We start from the raw sequence: 22,299 nt of genomic DNA on the forward strand, positions 1-22,299 counted from the left end.
TTTGTAAGAAATCTTGATTATTCAAATTTATTACCATCAAGAATTATGCAACGATGCTGTAGTTCTCTTAACAAATAGAAAACAGACTGTGTACAACAGTGGACTCTACAGCACTAGCATCCACAAGGTAAAAATGAATGTTTCATCCAACATTACCAACCCTGGATTGTTGATCTTGACTGAGCCTAGCTAGATCTGGGGACGTCTGCTCCACGTCCCTCGGCTACAACAGCTATGCACCCTTCCCCGCCCCCACTTACCTACCTAGATAGTGCTGCCCAGAGGCCCTCTCCCTGCCCCTCAGCGAGCCGAGAGAATAAGGATTGATTATAGTACCATTGAGAGAAGTCCAGTAGTCTTGCCACATTGGTTTCTGAGGGCATCTTGAAGGAGTGGAAAAGAGGGACTCTCAGGGGCTTTGAAGACAGCTGCAAACCAGGGAGGGAAATCATCTGGCTCCTGCTCTGAGGACAGACGTGTGCTCCCAGGCCCACTGGCCTGGACCCGAAGGGCCAGCTGTGCCCCTGCTTGGCCCTGAGGTGTGCGGGGCGTGGTACACACCCTGACCTGTGTCAATCACCGAGGCCACACGGCCGGATCCACAGCTTACCAACACCACGCCATACCGCAATGCTGGGGACGAAAGCAAGGCTCTGTGGGCCCAGAGGTCAGCCCGGCAGCTCCCCCGGGAAGCCCAGGCACAAGGGGCCACCTACCCTCTTGGGGGTTGGAAGCAGAGGCCAGGGGGAATGATTCTGTTTTTTTTCTTGGTGGGTTTTTTTTTTTTTTTGATTTTTTTTGTTTTGTTTTGTTTTTTTGTCTTTGCATTTTTTAACCTTTGCAAACACGATGGTGATGAGGAACGCCTTTGCCAGGCTCCCCGAGACACGTCTGTGGTTCTGGGCTGTGAATGTTCACACACACACACAGGAACAGACAACTGGAGATGAGTGTTTCCTATCTCCTCCCCGCCCACCACTGTCAGTGGCGCCTCAAATAAGGCTCTGAAGGAAAAACAAAGCAAAACTCAAAAAGAAAAAAAAAAAAAAAGTAGTCGTGTTTCCCCGCTTTTGGCTGAAACAGGATCTCATCTGAAGGGCTGGAAGAGCAGCTAGATCAGTGGTGCCTCCCAGGCCCACAGCTGGGCCTCCACTCAGCCTGGTGGCCCCAGCTCCACACAGAGGAAGGCATGTTCTGTCCTTCAGCAGCAAAAGTCATACAAAAAAAAAAGGATCCAAAGTGAACTCAAAAAAGAAAACAACTGAACCCCAACCCCCACAGCGGCCCATTCTGCAATTAAGGATTTGCAAAAGGAAAATCAGAGGGAAGAGGCTAGAATCCCTCAGTCTACCCCACTTAATGTATAAAAAAGGAGATCTGCCCCCATCCCCACCCCATGAGAAGAAGCATGAGAAGCGCGGCAGTGGAACAGAGAGCTCGAAGCAGGCTCTGGGCGGGCCTGGTGGACAGAGACGGGCCACGGCACCTGCCTGTCGGCCCACCCACTCGCCCAGGGGTGTCCCGGGCTCTCCATTTGGTGTGGCAATGTTCCTGAAACGCTGTGACCCCGCAGGAGGCGAGACGATGGTCGGTATGGCTCAGAGGAGCTGGGTCCCCTCCGGAGCCCAGGCAGGGGCGGCGGAGGAGAGGGGAGCGCTAGTTACGTTGCATAGTGGTCAAAGCTGCCAAGGTACTCCAGGGCCGCACGATAACATAGCTGGTACTGGTCCTGCCGGGACAGGGGGCTGGTCAGCCGCAGCCCGGTGGGGGGGGACGCTCCCGACACACCGGCCGGGGGCACTCCCGCTGCAGCGGGGGACCCCGGGCAGGTGCTAGCCCCAGATGTCGGCCCCAGGTGGTGTCCAGAGAACCTGGAGGGGCCTCTGAAGGCTCAGCTCTCCCCCTTTCCCACTGCCCTGCACCTACCTGCCTCCCCCCAGCCACCCCCATCATGTTTATATCTGCGCCCCATAAAGGCTGCTGTCCAGCCCTAGCCGGGAGCCAGGCACACTGCCGGTGCTCAGTGCAGAGCTGCGGAATGGGGAGCATGTCCACTCGTTGTTGCTCTGCGCCTCACGCAGAGCAACGGTAAATGTTGGCAGCTCGTGCCGGTGAGGGGCTGGGCTGACGCACCAGCCGGTGGGCCCGCGTACCTCCGTCTGCACCATGGCCGGGCGCTGCGTGCGCAGGGTCTTCACGGTCTGGAACATGTCGACCACGCCCTCATAGCGCATCCGCTCCAGGACGATGCTCAGAGTGATAAACACGCCGGTGCGGCCCACGCCAGCGCTACTCAGGGACAGCACTGGATCAGGGGTCCTGCCCCCCAGGCCCACGGGCCCCGCGCCCTCCCCCAGCCCTCCACGGGGTCAGCCCTACCTGCAGTGCACCGTGATGGGCCCGTCCTGCCCGAACTGCTCCTTGGTCTTGTGCACCTGCCCGATGAAGTCGATGAAGCCCTCACCCGTCTTGGGCACACCCTGCTCGGGCCAGTCTGTGAACTGGAACTGCCGGATCGTCCTCGACTGCCCATCCTGGAAGAGGCGGGTCGGGAACACGGTTAGCACGTGTACCTCACGCTGCAGCCCTACCAGGCCAGATGGGCAGTGCAATAACACATGTCCGCAACCCATGAAATCCTGACACCCGAGGCCCCCGAGAAAGGTGCTCATGCCCCCCACCTACACCCTCACCTCAGATTTCTGCAGCTTGAGCCAGGGCACCACCCCACACGTACTCGGGCAACGTGAGACACGCTCTCATGCAAGCATATGCACTCCCCTCGCCACACTTACCCGGGCGTCCGTGACCTTGAACTCACGCAGGATGTACTGGGGCATGTTGTACTCGGCCATTGGGTCAACGACAAAGTACTGGTAGCGAGCAGAGCGCTCTGCCGGCCAATACTGGTGGCATTTCTCCTGTGGACAAAGGGCCCGGCCCCCATGAGCAGGTAGGGAGGAGTGGGGGAGGAGAGCTCCAGGTTTCAGAGGAGTCTGGGGCAGGACGCTGCGGGTGGTGAGAAGGGGGTCTGAGGCTCTGCTGAGGGGAGGCTGGGTGTGAAGGGAGAGAGCCGTGCAGAGGTGGTGGGTGTGCTCCCAGGTGTGGGAAGGGCCCTGGGCGGCGGGCGGGGCGCTCACCCTGCCCATCTCCCGAAGCCTGGTCAGCATGACGATGATGGTGGAGTTGTGCTCCCATAGCATGCGCCAGAAGTCCTCGGTGCTCTCTGCCAGAGGCCCCTGTGTGGCTATGTAGGCCTTCTGTTGTCTGGGGTGGACAGAAGACTGGACATGCTGGAGGTGCTGCTGCCCCCTGAGTCTCCCCAAGACTGCCTAATCCCTTGGAGTCCCACTCAGATCGCCTACCCCTCCTCCGGGAAGCCCACTCTGATCTTCTAGGCTGGCCCTACTCTGTTGTGACCCCAGCTAGCCAGCTGCAGGCCTAGGCCCCCGGAGAGCGTGGTGGGCAGTCACAGGCATGCTGACCTATAGCCATCCAAGAAGCTGGCATTGATGTAGTCCGAGCCCTCCACGCCACGGATGGGCTGCAGACACACACGGGTCAACTCATAGGGCATGATGTTCACCAGGCGATTCTTGAACTTGTTGCAGGGCAGGTTGGCGCTGATGAAGCGGGATGTGTGGGCCTTGGAGCTAGCCAGCAACTAGACAGAGGGACGGGCTGGTCAGGCCTGGCTTCTTGGCGGTGGGGGGAACATCCCCATGACCCAGTCCAGGCCCCTGAGCCCACCTTGAACTCGAGCTCCATGGCGGTCACACTCTCCCCAGGAGGCACTTGGCCCAGCTTCTGGATATGGGCATACAGGCTGCGGGCAGGCACCTCTGTGTGTCCACACGTGGCGGCCTCCAGCAGCGCCTCGTGGATGAACACATACTGGTCCTCGGTCTGCACCATATAGTTCCGCTGTGAGCGCATGCACGTCACGTGGCCGTAGATGTCCACCGTCTTCTCGTGCTTCATCCGCTCCAGCATGGCATCGATCACGATGAAGCACCCCGTGCGGCCCACGCCCGCGCTGCAGGACAAGGGCTTGGCTTGGGGCAGAGGTCCAACCACCCTCCCGCCCCCCCCACCCCTCGGTGGCAGCCCCTTCTCACCTGCAGTGCACCACCATGGGCCCTGCATCGAGCGGGTTGCAGGCCTTGACCCGCCGCAGGAAGGCCAGGATGGGGGTGGGGTACTCGGGAACCCCGTGGTCTGGCCAGGCCATGAACTGAAACTGACGCAGCTCCCGCTTCTCACTGGAGCCACTCTGGGGAGAAGAGTACGGAGACACGATGGGACGGGGCGAGCATGTCTGCCATAGACTCTGGACAGGACCTCTGACAGGACTCAGAAGCCAAGGAGGCGGCCTGAAGGAGCTTGAGGCGCTGTTTCTGGTCATCCCACCCGTGGCTCCGGCTGCCCCAGGGCGCTCACACGCCTCTGAGCCCCCACTTCCGGCACCAAGTTCTCGCTTACCCATCCCCAGGACACCGTGCTCAGACCACTTCCGGACAGGGCAGGGCCATACCTTGTGGAGTGCGAAGGTGCGCACGGTGTAGGTGGCCAGCTCCACTGTGTCCAGCAGGGTCACCTGAATGAGGCCGTACGTCTCAGTGCCCCGGGCCGGCCAGTACTGGTCACACTTCACCTACAGAGCGACAAGTGGGGCAGGTGCAAGGGTGCTTAGAGGTACCCAAAGGCTCAGATAGGCGGGGGCCCTGGGGCAGAAGGGCAGAAGGTCTAGCTGACCTGGCTGCAAGGCCCCCAGCCCTGAACTCTCAGACCTGTGATGCCACCCCCCTCACCAAACCACATCAGGTTCTCCTGCTACGTTGCCGTTCCTGCCCCAGCTGGGAGAACGAGGGCCGTAATTGAAAATTATTTATTCATGACCAGATCACACCAGGCACATTTTCTGCCAAATTTACCCATAACGTTTATGCGCCATTTTCAAGCTCTGTAAATTTTACGTTCCAGTCGATGCTTTGCAGTGCGAAAGCAGATAACGGCAGCTCTTTCCACTAATTAACTTAGGAGATGTGTTAATGCCCCAGGAACACTCCAGCATCTGGGGAACACGTGAACATCCCGGGAACATGCTAGCAACTGGGGAACATATTAACATTCCTGGAAAATGACAACATCTGGTACAACATATTAATATCCGAGGAACGTGCCAGCATCTAGGGAACGGGCCACATCCCAGGAATACCCAGCAGCTGGGGAGCATGAGAACACCCCAAGAAGACAAGAGCACTTGATGAGTCCCTTGGGGAACTTTTGACAGAGACAGGGAAAGGTGCCTGGAAGTCATTTGGTGCCTGAGTTTCTCCCATCCCACCTCCTGGCGGGAAGGCCCCCGCAAGGTCCTACCCGGGACTTCTCCTCCAGCCGTGTCATCATGACCACAGTAGCTGTGCGCTGTTCCCACACCATCCGCCAGAAATCGCCCATGGTCTCAGGCAGAGGGCCCTGCGTGGCAATGTAGGCATTCTGCTTGCGGTAGCCGTCGATGTAGTTGGCATTGATGTAGTCACTCCCTGGGACAGCTGGGAACAGGAAGGGGCACAGGAGAGCATTATCCCCGAGCCCCTGCCCAGCCCACCATACCTCGGCACACCCCTGGGGCTCCTGGGATGAAGTGTTGCCCCCGCCAGCAAGGGGGCGGGAGGGGGCGCTGCGCTCGGCTCACCGTCGATGGAGGTAAGGATGACTCGGGAGTGGTCGTAGGCAATGACATTTGCGTAGCGGTTCTTGGGCTTGTTCACCTCTAGGTTGGAATTCTCCCATGTGAACTGCTGTCCAGGGTCAATGGACTATAGGAAATGGAGGAGGCAGATACAGCAAGCAAAGAGCTGGGGTGTCCCTACTCCCCCTAAGACCTGGGCTGCCAGGTGGTGCCCACATGGACCAGGGGCCCTTCTGACCATGGCACCAAATCCCCTTGCCCAGCAGAGCGGTCGGGGTCGGATGGGGGTAGGGGACAGTCCCTCCAGTCCTGCCCCCAACTCATGAAATGAGTACAGACCAAGATGGAGCCATGGCTACCCGGGTCATGCTGTACCCGACACCGCTGCGGCTTCTGGGCACCTGCTGCATCACCCTGTCCAGGTCTCCTCCTACTTCCCTGGCCGTTCCCTCTCTGTCTCCTCTCCTTCCGCCTGCCCTTCCTGCGGGCAGGGCCAGCACTCCTCCGGGGTTCATTCCTGGGCCTTCCTTGCACTACAACCTTGCTGGGGCCCTCATTTGCTCGTAGGGTCTTGCACTTACCTGCTGGAGCTGCCCGCGACCCCAGCCGCAGCCCGGCCCCCCTGAGCTCCCAAGGTGAATGGGCAGCAGCCTCCTGGGCAACCCCACCTGGGGGGCCCCACGGGCCCTGCAATCTCAACCCTTGCTAAGCAGAGATCATCGGCTTCCCCCCACACCCGGCTCTGCCACTGGAACACCGTCTCGGTCAAAGGCACCTTCACCCGTTTACCCCCAAACCCCAGCCAGAACCCTCAAGTCATCCTCAAAAACGCCTCTATGCTCCTGTTTCCTCAGTCACCATGTCCTCGTGCTTCCCCACCCTCTCAGCCTGACCGCCCCAACTCGGACTTGGGCATCTCCCTGTCTCTTCGCTTTCGCCCCACTCTGACCTTCTCTGTCCTGTAGCCAGAACAACCCTCAGAAAGTGCAGCTCTGATCATCATTCTCCTGCTTCAGTGCCCCCAACGGCTCCTTATGGCCACAGATCATGATAGTGGAGTCTCAGTGAGAGCCCGCTGTGTGCTTGGCACTGTTCTAAGCACTTCGCATGTTTCCTCCCCTCATCCTCCCATGAAGCGGGCTCTATTATCATCCCCGTTTTACAGAAGGATATAACCCAAGGTTCTCAGCAGAGCACACGATGCCCTCCGTGTTTGAGCGCCAGCCTGTTAACTCTCCACAGGACAGCAGGCTCTCAGCACACCCCACCCCTCAGCCTGCCTTGGTGCTGTCGGCCTTTCTCCGCACATCTTGTCATGTTTAATACGAGTGCAACTGTCGTACTCAGTCGATTATCTGTCTGAGCTGGCCTCCCCACTGCCTGAGCTGCCTGACGTCTCCACATCCCCAGCACTGAGCACGTGTGACGACCGACTGACCGTTGAAGGAGACAGAGCTACGGGACCCTGGCCGAGGGAAAGCCCACAGCAGGCCCGGGCAGGCAGAGAAAGCTTCTTGGAGGAGGGAAAGCTCACACTGGATGACAGAAGTGGGCAGAAGGTGAGAGGGGGATCACCGTGAGCCTGGACAGCGAGGTGCAGAGTCTCGTGGAAGGAAGGGCAGGCATGGGATGGGGGACTGGATGGGTGTGGGCAGAGAGCACAGAAGGCGCTCCGGGCCAGTGAGAGAAGTGAAAGCAGGGAGCATAATTCCCCAACTTTGTTACCTCCACAGCAGGACCTTACTGCAAAGCAGGCCCCCGGGGGTGCTCTACAGCTGGAGGTGACATGCCTTCCTCACAGCAGGCATGTTCATCAGTTTGGCGGCCAAGCTCAATTTCCTCTGCAGAAACCTGGCCCTCAGCCCTCGGAACCTACCTGGCCCTCAGCCCTCGGAAGGGGAATCCTGGGACCCCAGGGAACCACACACGGCTGACGGTGGACATCTGACTAGAGGGAGCAGACTCACAGGCTGGGCGGGCTGCGCCAGCCCCCAGTCACCTGTGCATCCATTATGGATGGAGGGCGAGTCCTGGGCCAGGCCTGGGCTGGGGGCACGGGCAGCACCAGGGAAGGAGCCGAGGCAGAACACCACCTCTGGGTGTGCTCCTTAGAGGAGGGGGGGCTCTCCTTTATCACCTCCTTCTCCAGCAGAGCCCTCCCTAGCTGGGCCGCCTGCAAGCCCTCAGACCCCCGGAGCCAGGACGTTGGAGCCCCCAGCAGGGGGCAGGTCGGAGTCAAGACCAGAGTGAAGAGAGCGCACGGAGGGCCGTGAGCAGGACGGTTTGTGCAGCCTGAGCAGCGAGCCTGGAGGCCCCCGATTCCCCCCCTCTGTGACCCGTATCGCTCTGAGATCGCATGGGAAGGCATGCATGTGCAGGCCACAGGCTGTCAGGCAGGCCTGAGTCTGACTTCCGCTCCACTACACACCAGCTATTTAACCTTGGGCAAGTCACTTCCCTTCTCCAAGCCTCAGTTTCGTCATCTGTAAGATGGGCTAATAAACGTACCATTTCATACTGCGAGGAGGACAGAAGGAGGGGACGCATGCAAATGGCCTAGCCTGGTCTCGCCTGCGGTTACCTCTTGATAAATGAGCTGTTCCTACTGATCCAAGTGTGTGTAGGGGCGACCTTTTGTCTGCTTCTGTTAGCATGTGGGCACGTGTCTGAGTGTTCAGACATGGGGTGCTTGAAAGGGCCTATGCCAGGCCTCTGCCCTGAGGAGCGGAGTTCCCCACTCGCCACAGCCTGGAGGCCCCCCCCCCCCCCCCGGTTGGGGCCCAGGCCAGGCGCAAGGCAGGGGGTGAGGACGTCTCACCTCATACTCCTGGGAGAACTTGAGGCCGTCGTTGGCTTTGAGGCGCTCGATGTTGTCTGCCAGGTCGGTGATGGGGATGGGCGGGTGGTCTCGCATACCTAGGGGAGGGGGCACATCAAGGCAGAGTCAGGGCGAGGCCAGCGCCGGGTGGTGGAGACAGCCCCGATGCATGTGATGCGCACATGTGAACACGTGTGACCATGGAGCACTCGGCACTGGTGGCATGGGGACAGCAGCACATGCGGCGACAGGGATGGTGGGGCACACAGCGGCCGGAGGGCAGGAGAGGACAGAGGCAGCGTGTGTGCGTGAGCACGTGTGAGCGTGGGGGGTGGGGGGCACCAGGGCCCCGCCTGGCGGGTTCTCAAGAGGGAAACCAGGCTTCCTTCCTCCCGGGCTGGGGCTGGAAACCCAGGTGGGGGGTAGCTGCACACCCAGCCCACAGGCCCTGCCTGTGGGCAGCCCTCCTGCCCCTCACTGGCGCCAGTCACCGTGGGAGACTCAGTGACGTGGTCTCTACACCGAGCGCGTGGATGGAGTGGACATGGCAGAGTGACACGGAAGAACCCAGAGAGAGAGAAGCAGAAATAAGGAGGGAGATGGGGAGACAGGAGACAGGAGAGCCACCTGACAGGGTGTCGGATGGGGACTGGAGGCGACAGGGGCAGAGAGACAGGGCAGGGGTCAGCGGGAGGGAAAACAGGACTGGAGGAAGTTGTGGGGAGAGGAGGGTGGAGAAGGGGAGGAGAGCGGAGAGAAGGGAAAGAAGAGTTGAGAAAGAAGGGAGGCAATGGGGTGAGAAAAAGTTGGAGGAAACAGACACAGAAGCCAGAGTAGCCCCCGAACTCGGAAAACTAACTTGAGATATTCGGGCAACTGGGGACACTGGAACCTGCAGAGAAAGAAAACAAAAAATAGCGGGGCAAGAGAAGAAAGCCCATCAACCTTCTCCAGTTCAGGGGACATGTGGAGGGACAGAGCGGGAGCGGTGGCCCCACCACAGGGCCCCCAGATCGCCCCTTCCTGAGGAACGCAGGCCCATCTCCCACCCGGAGCAGAGTGCTCCCAACCCCCTGGGCAGGCTTGGGGGAGCCTCTTTTTAAGACCAAATTCTAGATCCGAACCAACCCTCATCTCCTCTGGTATCAAAATTTGACCTTGGCTATTTTCAGATGATTAGGCGAAAAGGGAGTGTGCCTTCACATAGAGAGATGGGGCACGTATGTATGGCCAGAAACGACAGGGTCAGTCTGCACAAGGATACGCAGATGACGGACTGTATTTTCTGCGGGTTTGAAGAATTTTCAGAATAAAGATTAAATTATAGGAGAAAAAAAAAAAAGCTTGCCGAACTAAAAAAATAGGAAGAAAACTCGCCATGCCCCGGATCCCTCCCCACGTCCCTCCTGGTCCCAGGTATCTCAACAATCCGGGGACCACCATGTCCGGGGATGCCTCTCCCCACTGGCAAGCTCTATTCCTTGAGCTCTGCATCTCTGGTGACTCATGGCTGGCCGCTTCGGGACACCCCCATCCCTCTGCACTTGACCTTTACCCCACCTGTGCACCCCCTCTTCATCGCTCCTTTCCTCTCAGACCCCTGTGATTTCCCTCCAGCCCCGGCAGCCAACCCTGGGCCCTTAGCGGCTCAGCAATCCTCCCAGGCATGCCTGTTTAGTGCCCACACCCAGGCCACACCTTCCCTGATGCTCTAACCACCTTCTCCTCTTCGTGGAGAAAACCGGGGCCACCAGTCCAGAGCTCCAGCAGCACGTTCCCTTGCACCAGCTCCCCCCAACTCCCATCCTCTTCGGGCCTAGAGCTCGGGAAAGCATCCCCACACTGTTCCTCTGGGCCACGTCACACCCCCACACCCAGGCCAGGGTCTAGAGCTGGCTTCTGGGTTCTTGCCCCACAGGCGAGCATTGCCACCCCTGCATCTCAAATGCTCACTTGAAGGACCACCAGCTGTAAACAATTTCCATATTGGTAAGAAGAAAAATCCTTTTCCAACCCCATACCCCTCTCCTCTCTTGCTGTGGTCCTGCCCATCCTATCCCTCACACCCTGGCCTCTGAAAGGGGTTTCTCCACCTGCTCACTCCCCACTCACCGCCCCTCAACCCACCGAGATGCTTCTGCCCCCAGGACTCGGCCACCATGCTCTCTCCACAGTCGCCACTGCCAAAGCCAACGATCCTCTGGGTACACAGCCATTCCTGCCCGGCCTTGGCTTCAGGGACGCCCCACCCTTCCCGTACTCTTCCTCTCTGGCCGCTCCTTCTTGATCTCCCTGGATACTCTTCATTCAGCCTTCCTCAACATTTCACCTCCTTCTTGGCTGCCCCCCATTCTGTACTCTGGCTTTGACTACCACATGCTGCTCATCTCCCACGTCCGTAGTTTCAGGCGGGTGGCAGTGAGGAGGTACAGACCCGCAGACCCGGGTGCTGCCTGGAACCCCCCCTGCCCATTGCTCAGCCATAAGCCCAAGCCCTGCTGCCTCCTCACACTGCCAGAGACTGCCCTCCACCCCCACAGCCACACTCCTCATCCAAGTCCTCGCCACCTTTCACTCACTCCCTGGCTTTCTAGTCTCCCAATTTCTCCCCTCCAATCTGACTTCCACATAGTAGCCAGCACGAGATCTCCAAATCACAATTCTGACCCTGTCGCTCCCCTGCTGAAAACTTTCTAAAAGATTTTATTTATTTGAGAGAGTGAAAGAAGGAGCAGGGGGAGCAGCAGAGGGAGAGGGAGCAACCCTCCCCTGCTGAGCAGGGAGCCCCACGTGGGGCTTGATCCAGGGGATCCCTGGGATCATGGCCTGAGCCGAAGGCAGATGCTCAACTGACTGAGCCACCCAAGCACCCCGCCCTGCTGAAAACTTTTAATGCTTCCCTGGTATCCTCATGATGAAGTCCAAACCCCTTAGCCTGGCACTCAGGTTCCTCTGTGGTGGACCTCTGCCTACTCTCCACTCTCATCTGTGGGCTCTCGGTACCCCAACTCCAACGCTGCAGGATACCCAGTGCCTGTGGGCTGCTTCCGCAGTGCTGTTTCCACTGGAGGGAGCCCTCTCCCATCTCCCCGTTTGCCTGACTCATGCCCACATGGCTTGGCATCCCCTCTCATCGGAGGCTTCTCTGCTCTCTAGGCCCCCAGCAGCCTAGACAGCTGATTCCTCACAGATACGATCGTGCTGGGTTGCAACAGCCTGCTAGGTGGCCCAGTGCACTTGCTGTCAGGATGCATGCCTTTGGACCCCAGGCACTGTGCTGTGAGGGAGCCCAGGCCAGGTGAAGAGGCCTCATGTGGCCGTCACAAGCTGACAACCCCAGGTGGGCTCATAGCTGACTCTAGCATCAGTGAATGAGTCCTCAGAATTCAGGGGACAGGAAACTTTTCCATAAAGACCAGATAACGAATATTCTTGGCTTTGTGGACATATGGTAGATGCTAGTTAACTTTGCCTTTGTAGTGTGGCAGTAGCCACAGATAATATACAAATGAACGGATATAGCTATATTCTAATAAAACTTTATTTGCAAAAACAGGTGGTGGGCCATATTTGGCCATGAGCCAAAGTTTGCTGATCTCTGCTTTAAATGATTCTAGCTCTCGGGGCACCTGGGTGGCTCAGTTGGGTAAGTTTCTGCCTTCAGCTCAGGTCATGATCTCAGGGTCCTGGGATGGAGCCCCGCGTCGGGCTCCCGGCTCAGTGGGGAGTCTGCTTCTGCCTCTCCCTCTGCTCATGTTCTCTCTCTGTATCTCTCTATCTCAAATGAATAAATAAGATCTTTAATAAATACATAAATAAATAAATGATTCTAGCTCTCAGACTTCCAGATGAGGGCCCAGACATTCTGAAATAGAGACAAGCTTTTCCTGCTATACTCCTGTCTGAGTTTTTAATCCATAAAAATAGTAAGGGGTAACACATACCTATTGTTGTTTTAAGCCATTAAGTTTTGCAGTCATTTAACATGCACTAACTTAACTAGCTCACGTATACGTAAGTCCTGTGTGTATGTTAATTAATTCACTCAACTCAGTTGTCTGTGTGTCCATCTCACAGGTACCCCCTTAGAGCCCACTGCGTGCACAGTACAAGGGATGGTGATAAATAAGACACAGTTCTTGGCTCCACAGAACTTGGATTGTCATTGAGGCCATTCTCGCCCAGGGTGAGAGGTGTCATTGTGGAAGGAGCAGAGAGATTCTGGAAGCCAGGGGAGACCCCCAGGCCTGTGTGGGGGCTGAGCTGGGCTGGAAGACCTCACCTCGGGGAGCGGTCTGAGCTGTGTCTCCTGGGGCATGGGGCGGGGGGAGGGGGGAATGACATTTTAGGAAGAACGGACAGCCAGAGAACCATGGGAGAGTGGCCGGAGAAGGAAGGGCAGGTATAGTGCCCTGTGTGGGGTCCCTGTGCTCACACAATTAAGTCTGGGCACCCTATCCCACCACAAGTGTCTAATGGGGCATTTCCCACCAACAGACCCCTCTTCAGTGCGGAAGGGACAAAACGCAGGTGCAGACGCTGGCCACCCTGTGGCTGGGATGTGGGCTCTGTGAGGGTCCTTAGCTCACATTCGGAGGCCTTGAGCCAAGACGAGGCAGGGCCTAAGCAGCTGGGCCTCCCCCGAGAGGCTCTGGGGCTCCCGGGCTCCCGGGCAGCTGTTGCATATTGGAGCTTCTGTCACAGGGCACAGGGAGCGGGCAGCAGGAAGAAACAGGAGTAAGAAATGGGGGCACGAGGCCATGGGCTCTTGGTAGAGACTCCAGGACCTGCAGGCCTGGGCTGGGGCAGGTGGGCTGGGGCGCCACCCTACCTGGCGTCTGGTAGTTGAGCCTCCGCATCTCCACGGGGTCAGAGGAATGGGCCAGCAAGGAGTCCTTCAGCCCGACTGACTGCTCATCCTTGGACGATGGGGAGTGGGTCCTCTTCCTGGAAGGGCAGAAGGGCAGCTGGTGAGAACTTGAGGTCCAGGCAGAGGACAGAGACGGGAGGCGTGGCTGGCTGTGGCAGAGACCCTGTGTGTACGGCTCGGTCCCTCCCGCTGCCCCACCCCATCCTGGGGCCTCTGAGCACAGGGGGGTCAGTGGCAGAGCGGTTTAACACGGAGAACACAGGGTGGGGCGGGTGGGGACGCAGCAGGACTGGGGGACGGACGGAAGGCCAGTGCCACGAGGGGGGAAGGGGTTGCAAAGGCTGGTGGTGCCTTCCAACAGAGGGCAGGTCACTGCTGGGCAGTGGCTGCTGTCCCCAAGGCCGCCACAGCTGAGGCAGCAGAAGCCACCAGGAATAAACATGCAAACGACACACAAGCTACGCAAACATCACAGAGAGCCGGGCCCCAGTTGTCTGTCTCTCAGTATCAGGGTCAATGTCCAGAGCGGCAGGGGAGGGCCGGGGAAGGCGTCACCCTAGCTGGGCAGAGTCCTCCCTCACTGGCCTCAGCTCCCCTGTCTAGAAGGACAGGGTCAGAGACAGACTATGGGGTCTAGCTGCAGACGAGCATCCAGGAGCCGCTCCTGCTATGTGGACACAGGTGTCTGCGTAAGTGTGCACAAGTGTGTAAAAACACACACCTCCCCCTGCCTTGCAGCCAGTGCTCTTTGCACACACGTCTCCTGCAGGGCTTAGGTCATCTTAGAGAACCGGAGCCTGGTAGAAGGCTCTGGGGAGCTCGGAGTCAGTCTGTGCACTCAGGGAGGGCAGTGAGGTCTGCACTATGCTTGCGCCCTGGGGAAGGGGCGTCCCCTGTGCAGGGTATGAGTCGAGAGAGTCACAGAGCCCACCCTGGAGCCTGCTGAGCTGACCAGACAAGCAGAGGCCAGGAGGCTTCTGGTCAAAGCCCCGCCCCTCCCTGCTGGGCCCGAAATGTGCACAGGAGTAAGATGTGAAGGGGGAGGTGTGTGAAGAGAGAAGGAATGACTCCTACCTTTCTTGTTTACTAGGTCCCGAAAGACAGGCAAGGACAGAAGAAAGGAATGGTCATTGTTTCTGCCAAGCATTCAGGCCCTCTTACGACAAGGGGGACGCTGAGGGACCTCTTTATGGCAGTTACGTGGCACTCACAGGCAGGGGTTGGCTCTCCTGACAGACCTCAGGACCCAGATGGGGTGGGAAGGAGGATGAGTGGGTGTGTGGGACACTCCCCGGGCCGCCCCCTGGTCTCCATGCCCTGGACCAGGAAAGCCTGTGCCTTATTCACCCTGGGAGGAAGAAATGAACTCTTCAAGAAGGAGGCCCTCGGTTCAGGTCAGGGCCAGGGGAGAAATGGAGCACGGAGCAAGAACTGCTATGTGGAGACGAGTTCAGACATACAGACCAATGTGGGTTCGCTGCAAGTATTCACGAACATCCCCTATGGGCTCGGCAGTGTGATGGGTGCTAGAAACACAGGCCTTGGGATGTGCCCACTGGGGCAGATGGGGGACAATGTGGGGAAGACGTGGGGACCCAGGAGAGTCTCGTGGGTACCAGAGTCTGGAAGGGAGTCTTTTTTCTTTTTTTAAATTAAGTTCTAGGAGTTTGAGCTCACAACCCCAAGATCAAGAGCTGCATACTCTGCTGATCGAGCCAGCCAGGTGCCCCTGGAGGGGAGTCTTGAAAGATGCAACGGCAGCCGCTGGGTGGGCCTGAGCGGGACAGCTGCAGTGTGGAGGGGGCGGAGCCCTGGCCGGCGGGGGGACTGCAGTAGTTCAGTGACGATGCTGGGAATGGCAGGAGGGGCCAGACTAGCCAGGTGTTTGATCGGCAGGTGACAGAGGTCACCAGTGTTTCATTTTGCGAGCCACTAAAAAGTTTTAAACTGAGGGTGACAAATCTCTGGGGAGTACCTTCCAGGCTGGCACGTGGAGAGAGGGAGCAGCTCCAAGAGTAGGGGGCTACTACCACCCGAGAGAGAGGGCCGAGGAGCACTGTGTGCCAGGTGCCCAGCTATGCCCGCACACGTTGCCTTGGGGGGAGCCTCCCGGGAGAGGAGGAGCAAATGTAGCTATCCTCAGGACAGAAGTCGTAGGGGACCGGGCGGAGTGACAGGGGAGAGGGGGTGAGGCTGGCACCCAGGTTTCTGGCTGCTAACTAGGTGGAGGGACCGGTCCCTTGTGATAGGGACTGCAGGGCAAGAAGGTTAAGGGGAAGGTTCGAGACACACTGAGTCTGGGACAGCTGTGGGTGCTGTGGTTACCCCAGGAGCTCAATCAACGTGTGCCAAGTGAATGTCCGTGGACGTGTGGGCCTGCCGCTGGGTCCGGACCTCTCGAGGCCTAAGTGGGAGAGCCAGGCTGGGGAATCACCTCGGGATGGTGGCAGAGCGAGTGCTGAAGGTAGGAGACCAGGGAGGGCAGTGTCCTGAAGCTTAAAGACAGACATGCTCACATCCACCGAAACAGAGACAGATGGATAGACGTGCCCAGGGATGCAAGTGAACCAGCCCTCTGTGAAGCTTTGACTCCTCGACACACCCAGGTTACTGCTCCCACTGTTCCGGGCTTCCCACTGAGCCCAGGAGCTGGGGTGCGGGCCGCTGCGGCTGCCCCGCACCTGCAGGACCCATGCCAGGAAGGACCTCCGAGCCCAGGGGCAGGTGGCTGTCCCCCCGGAGCCCTGAGTGCAGCACTCACCTCTTGAACAGGAGGATGGCGATGACAATGAGGATGATGAGGATGACCGCCAGGACGGGGCCTGTCACCCACAGCATCTCAGGCTCCTCCTGCTGCTGGGCTGGTGTCACCTGGACCACGATCTCATCGGAGTAGGGGCTGGAGGCATAGCGCTTCTGTGGCCCAGTGGAGGAACAGAATGGGTGATGAGCTCAGTGTGACATCCCCCACCCTCTGCCCACCAAACCCGGAGGAAGGGCTCTGGGGCTGGGCTACGCTGGGCTCGCTGGGCTGGCTCCTAAGTGGCTGACCTGAGCCTGGCCAGCTGACTAAGTCTCTAGAGCTGGATCAGGTCTGGCCTCCTGGGTCCTTGGGGCTGATGTCTTTCCAGATAACCTAGTGCAGGTCTGGGGTCTCTGGGGCAGCCCTAGGTCTGGGATCGGCCCACTCTCGGGCTGCTGAGAGCTCAGGCGGCTAAGGCACACCTGGTCCATGGGTTCCTTCAGGGAGGCGAGCACAAAGCACTGATAGCTCAGGTCCGGAGACAGGGGCCGGTTGTAGAAGCCCCGATAGCTCTTCTTGTCCCCCAGGGTGAAGGTCTCGGGGAGCACGTCCACCTGAGCAGCCACGTAGGGCTTCAGCCGCTCTGCCTGCCGCCGACGTCGCCGCTCCCCACCGCCCTGCTCGATGGCCTCCAGAAGCTGACAGAGCAGAGCACAGGAGTCACGTCCGACCTCAGACCACGTGTCCCTGGACCTGTGGCCTCAGACGCCTTCTCCCTGGACCGAGACCAAGGCTCACCCTCTGTGTAAGGGGCCCGAGCCTGGCCTGGTCCACTGTCCTCGCGGAATAACGCCACACACCAGCACACAGCAATGCCACCCCCCCCACGCACCCTCCACCCTAGTTAGAAGAGGGCCTCTGGGCCACTTGCCCCCCCCCCCCCCCCTGCCAACCAGAGAGGGCTGGCTCCACATATCTGCGAGAGCAGGATAGGGAATTCCCAATATGCTGGGGGTTCTACTCCAGCCCCACGGGACTGCCCCAAGTCTCTAGGGCTCAGGAGCCTCTAGACCTGCAGAGTGGTCTCTGCTTCCTCCTGTCCTGGGGGATTCTCAGCAAAACCCTCCAGGGAGTCTCTGTAAGCCTTCCAGGAGTTTCCTGAGAACTCCCAGGGGGCCGCTTCAGAGTCCCAGAGAGGCCCAGGCTGTCAGCCAGAGCAGCCAGAGACAGATTCCAATTTGGGGGTGTCCCTGGGGCTGCAGCCAACCAGTGCAATGGGGGCTGTCACGAGTGGTGCCCCATCCCATCCGCGGGTACCTCGTCCAGCTCTAGCTCCTCGGGGGTGCTCCATCTCGGGGCCAGCATGCTCCCGCCCACACGGTCCACGGGTACCACCACGATATAGAACCACCTGGGCGGGCAGAGTGGGAATCAGGGCTGTCGTCGTCCATGCTCGCGGCCCCGGCCCTGCCTCTCCCCCGCGCGGCCTCATCTGCACACCTGATGAGGGAGGTGTCCTGCACGTGGGGCATGGAGAGGGTGAAGCGACCGTCCTCTACGTAGGCGGAGGCGGGCAGCGGCTTGTGCGGCAGGAGGTCCGGGGCCGTGCGGATGGACACGAGGTGCTGCAGGCCCCCAGCGCTGCTGCCACGGCTCATGAGCACAAACGAGTACTCTGTGTTTGGCTGCAGGTCTGCAATCAGTTTCCGCATGGAGTGCCCGTCCACCTCCACACTCTGCCCGTTGTACAGAATCTGGTGGGGGGAGGGATAGGCAGTGCGCAGAGGTGAGCCTCCCCATCATGGGCCCACGGGGCAGGGCAGGTGTGCGTGCCCAGCCGGGAAGCTGCGGCACCAACGCCCACACGTGGGACCGGAGGGACAGCCCCCGGCAGGGCCCTCACCCACCTTGAAGGGTACAGCTGACTTGTAGGAGTCGGGGACCTCCCAGCTGAGCAGCACAGACGTCTTCATCGCGGCCGCCACGCGGAAGTTCTTGGCAAACACTGTGGAACACAACGGCGGGGGGAGGGGACCGTCAGCTCTGGCCATGTAACTGGGCTGGGGAGAACGGTTCCCTGCCGGGAGCAGGTGCCGGTCAGGGCTGGGGGTCAGGAATGGCTGCAGAGGCCAGGTACCCCACTCCTAGCCAGCTTCCAATCAATCACACAGCTCAGCTCTCAGCCCAAACTCCTCTTCACAGTGAGTACCGAGCCGGGCAGATGCCACAGGACCCACGGTCGGCATCTCCAGAGGTGCTGGTCAGTGACCAGATGTCAGTGGGATTTGGTCATGAGCAGCCTGTGACCCCACACCAGAGCACAGTGGAGCATGTTCACTAGAAGTCAGTGGGTCAGGGCCTTGAGAGATTAGTGTCCCACACCCAAGCATGGTGATGCAAAAGAGATCAGCGGGTCAAGGTCATGAGAGATTGGAGTCGCACAGCAGAGATCAGTAGGTTAAGGAGAGCAGAGGTTAAGGGTCGCACACTGAAACCGTGGCGCCTGTTGGCTAGAGGTTAGTAGTCACGGTCATGAGAGACTGGAGGGTCACACAGCAGAGGCTGGTGGATCACAGTCACCAGAGGTCAGTGGGTCAAGGAGAGCAGAGGTCCCCAGGCGCGGCCACGTGCCCGCAGCACACACCTTGCTCCATGGGCATGGTCCGGGACTGGATGCTGGGGCTGAGTGGGCCGGCGCCTTTGCTGGTCCGGGCTCGGACCTTGATGTCGTAAGTGGTGTCCGGCTTGAGGCCGGAGAGCGTGAGGCGGGTGTCGGCGGTGAGGTTCTGCAGCTCCTGCTGGCTGTTGATGTCACGGTACAGCACGGAGTAGCTGGTGATGCGCCCATTCCTCTCCGCCAGCACCGGGGGGTCCCAGGTCAGCTCCGTGGTGGAGGTGGTCAGCCCTATCACACGCAGGTTTTGGGGGAAGCCGCTGGGTATGTCCTCGGGAGTCGTGATCTCCTTCTCGAACTCCTCTCCTAGGCCAGCCCGGTTCTTGGCGGCCAGCTGGAAGACGTAGGTGGCTCCCTTGTGTAGGCCGATGACAGTGAAGTGCTGTCGGTCCTTGCCAAAATCCATGACGTTGGGCTCTGCCTCGTCGGCCCGGCGGTACTGCAGCCGGTAGCCCAGCAGTTCCCCGGGGAGCTCCTTGGGGGGTTGCCACTGCAGCAGCGCGGTGTTCATGGCCGTGGTGCTGACCATCATGGTGGGCCGGCCTGGGACTGAACAACCACGCGCCGGGCTCTGGCGCCGCCCACCCGGCTGCCCGCCCCCCCCCCCGCCCCCCGGCTCTATCCCTGACCCCTCACTCACCTGCCCCCGTCGTCGCGACAATTTTGGGCTTGCTGCGGGCACCATCCCCCTTGGTGGTGTAGGCGGCGACGGTAACGGAGTAGGTAGTCTCTGGGGTCAGGCCGCTGATGGTGGTTTCCTAAGGAGGAGGAGGGGCTCGTTCCCATCACCGAGGAGCAAGGAGGCCAGACCGTGCCAGCCACCTCAGGACCTCAGCTGGCAGGGAGTCTCTGGGGCACACGGGGCCAGAGGTCCTGGGGGCGGTGGGGCCGTGCAAGGCTGGACGCTGCCGGATGCAGGGCAGGCGGGTGGGATGTGTGCCCAGGAGGACCCTGCCCGTCCCAGGAGCTGCACGCCGGGAGCAGACAGCTCCCTCTTCCTTTCAGGTAAGAACAAAGGCTACACTGTTCCTCGACTCCACTGCGCCGCGGATGACACCTCACGAGGTCTGTGCACAGGGGACACACGGGGCGAGCACCTTGCATGGCTCCCGGCACGCATGTGCACGCAGCCTACAGCTCCCATGTAAGCAGGCAGAGGGCCACCGCGGTGCATGCGCCATGCACACACCCGTCCACACTCACTCCCACAGGCAAGGTGGAGTGGGTCAAGGTGCTACCCTGCAGGACCAGGTCAGGGCCCCGTCTAACCTCATGTAGGAATGGGCTCTGTGAACACCGCGTGCCTCGCAATACCTCGTGAGACGGGGAAGAGAAACGAGGACAGAAAACCCCCACCGTGGGGAACATTACTTCCCTGCTGTCTCGGGTGAGGCCTAAGGAGTCAGCCAGGGCAGGGTGTCCCAGCCTCGGCAGGCCCCGCCTATGCCCATCTCCAGCCGAGGCATCACTTCCAGACATGCGGAGGAACACCACAGGAGGCCAAGCCATGCCACACGGGTGGGGGTGGGGGTGGGGGGAAGAGTGGGAAGAATGGGGGGGGACCACCGTGCGGTGGGAACAGAGCTGTCACCACCAACCCTGGTGTCCCTCCAGCTCCGGGTCTCAGGTGGGGCCACTGCAGCCACCACCGACCCCTCGCAGACACCCTCCTGCCCCAGCTGGAGGGTGTCCCAGGGCTGGGGCCCCAGAATGCACCAATGCTGGAACCGGCTCCCCAGATTTCCCTCCCAGCCTGGGCCCGGGAGCAGGTGATTTTTCACTCCAGGGATCAATAAGGCCTAATGATCAGGATCGGATTTAACTGCATCCCCGTCTGGCCAGAGCAGGGGCCAGGCCCTGGTCGATCACAAACACTGGCCTGAAATGGCTGCTCGACAGGCGAGAAGTTAAGGATTAGAGGAAATGCCAATCGCTGCTCAGCTCGCCGCCTGAGCCTAAATGCCAATTTTCTCCGGATGTGGCTGGTGCCCCGCGGACCTCGGCGGCTCAGGCTGGGGGGAAGGTGGGGGAGGGGAGCGTCCCGCGAGCCCAGCCTAACCAAGGTCTCGCCCGCGCTCGCACACCTGTTACTTACATAGTCCTCGGACTCCTCTGGCCGCCACTGACCGCGGGAGGGAGAGAAAGGGAGACAGGATGTGAAGGACTCTGTCTGCAGCGGGCCTGGCCCAGGCAGGGCACAGGGAGGGCACGGGCCTCTACAGGGCCTGCCCATGGGGGTATCACCCCAGGACCATTCCCCATCCGCAGATCCCAGCCCATGCTGTTTGCCAGGGCTGAGGAGGGGAGTGAGACTGGGAGGGCACACAGCCTGATGGGGAAGCGGGGGGGGGGAACGGCTCCAGGACACACAGGGACCAGAGAGCGCCACCTACAGGTGCTTTGAGGGAGAGGCCACCAGACATGGGGGAAGACACCCTACTCCTCTGGCAGAGTCTGGCCTGGGCCAGTCCCGGCCTATGCCTGTTGTTGTGGTATGATTATTCAGTGTCTCCTTCCACTTTCCCAAGTCTCCCAGTTGGAAGACAGATTACGCAGCTGGCCCAGGCAGGAGCGTAGCCCAGAAGAGAGCTGCACCGGGGCCAGGAGGGGGGCGGGCAGGCTGGCCAGCAAGATGTTGAGAGTGTGAATGCCAAGCGTGGAGCCTGGGCCCCTGCCCACAGGCACAGGGGAAGCCCTCAAGATGCTGTTCCTTCCTGGGGGTGCCTGAGATCTCACTGCGGTGGGAAGGCATATTTCAGGGCTGGCAATGTCGGTATTTCTTGGTACACTCTTCTTTAGGCCACAGTGCGTGTAGGTGCACTAGCTGGACAGACGGGGAGTGAGGTGTCCCTTCTGAGGTCCTGTGGCACCGAAGGGCTGAGGTTGGCCAGTGTCCAGCACCGCAGAGGGACCATGAGTCCTCTGGCCCAACCACCCTCAAAGTGCTGGTCTGGCCTCTGTCCCCTGACTCCAGTTCCTCCTGTTCTGGGAAGCTCTGTTGGAAAGGTCTTACAAGAAGCGTGGGACAGAATATGGCAAGAGGCCATCAATGGGTCCCGACTGGCCGTGACCACCTTCAACGGTGTGGCTGGGCCCACCTCTGCTCTAGCTTCCTTGTTGGGGCGGCGGGGTGGGGGTGGGGGCGGGGTGGGGAAGACTCTTGCTATCCATGCCAGGCCTGGGCATGAAGTCCTCACAGAGCACCTCTCCTGTGTCGGAGGCAAAGTGAGGGAGAAGGAAAGACAAAGTGGATGAAGCAAAATGGAGGGAGAGAGGACGGAGGGGAGCAGCAGAAAAGAGAAAGGCGAAGAGACTGAGGCAGGCACAGTCAGTGGGAGGAGACAGAGAGAGGGAGGAAAAACGTACTGTGAGAAACAGATAAACCTGAGATGGAGACATACATAAAAGGTGACAGGCCTGGCCGCACACTCAAGGGGGGTGTGACCCCTGTGCTTCTTCCAGAACTGATGGGGGCCCTGGGCTAAGCGGCTGGGGCTGC

The 22,299-nt window shown here is 59.9% G+C and overlaps 1 protein-coding gene across 4 annotated transcripts in view; it reads right to left on the minus strand.

Annotated features, from left to right (window-relative positions):
- PTPRF (protein tyrosine phosphatase receptor type F) overlaps positions 1–22,299 on the minus strand; it is an 85,564-nt gene continuing 63,265 nt past the window's right edge. The window contains exons 14-35 of one of the 4 annotated variants that reach the window (XM_045897894.3): positions 20,896–20,922; positions 19,441–19,558; positions 18,771–19,349; positions 18,034–18,131; positions 17,627–17,880; positions 17,444–17,537; positions 16,609–16,824; positions 16,145–16,299; positions 13,345–13,460; positions 9,373–9,405; positions 8,514–8,611; positions 5,699–5,822; positions 5,380–5,555; positions 4,535–4,654; positions 4,119–4,273; positions 3,751–4,036; positions 3,486–3,664; positions 3,141–3,267; positions 2,796–2,921; positions 2,380–2,534; positions 2,154–2,289; positions 1–1,729 (exon numbers count right to left, since the gene is read on the minus strand). In XM_045897894.3, coding sequence (XP_045753850.1) covers positions 1,661–1,729; positions 2,154–2,289; positions 2,380–2,534; positions 2,796–2,921; positions 3,141–3,267; positions 3,486–3,664; positions 3,751–4,036; positions 4,119–4,273; positions 4,535–4,654; positions 5,380–5,555; positions 5,699–5,822; positions 8,514–8,611; positions 9,373–9,405; positions 13,345–13,460; positions 16,145–16,299; positions 16,609–16,824; positions 17,444–17,537; positions 17,627–17,880; positions 18,034–18,131; positions 18,771–19,349; positions 19,441–19,558; positions 20,896–20,922 — 3,441 coding nt within the window. In that variant the 3' untranslated portion in view covers positions 1–1,660. The remainder of the gene's footprint in view (positions 1,730–2,153; positions 2,290–2,379; positions 2,535–2,795; positions 2,922–3,140; positions 3,268–3,485; positions 3,665–3,750; positions 4,037–4,118; positions 4,274–4,534; positions 4,655–5,379; positions 5,556–5,698; positions 5,823–8,513; positions 8,612–9,372; positions 9,406–13,344; positions 13,461–16,144; positions 16,300–16,608; positions 16,825–17,443; positions 17,538–17,626; positions 17,881–18,033; positions 18,132–18,770; positions 19,350–19,440; positions 19,559–20,895; positions 20,923–22,299) is intronic. The other 3 variants (XM_045897897.3, XM_054512920.2, XM_045897899.3) reach the window with 3 other exon arrangements.

The sequence above is a fragment of the Mirounga angustirostris genome, unplaced genomic scaffold, assembly GCF_029215605.1.
Source record: "Mirounga angustirostris isolate CCGP_5_RB_7025 unplaced genomic scaffold, mMirAng1.0.hap1 SCAF_4, whole genome shotgun sequence".
Lineage (NCBI taxonomy): Eukaryota > Metazoa > Chordata > Mammalia > Carnivora > Phocidae > Mirounga > Mirounga angustirostris.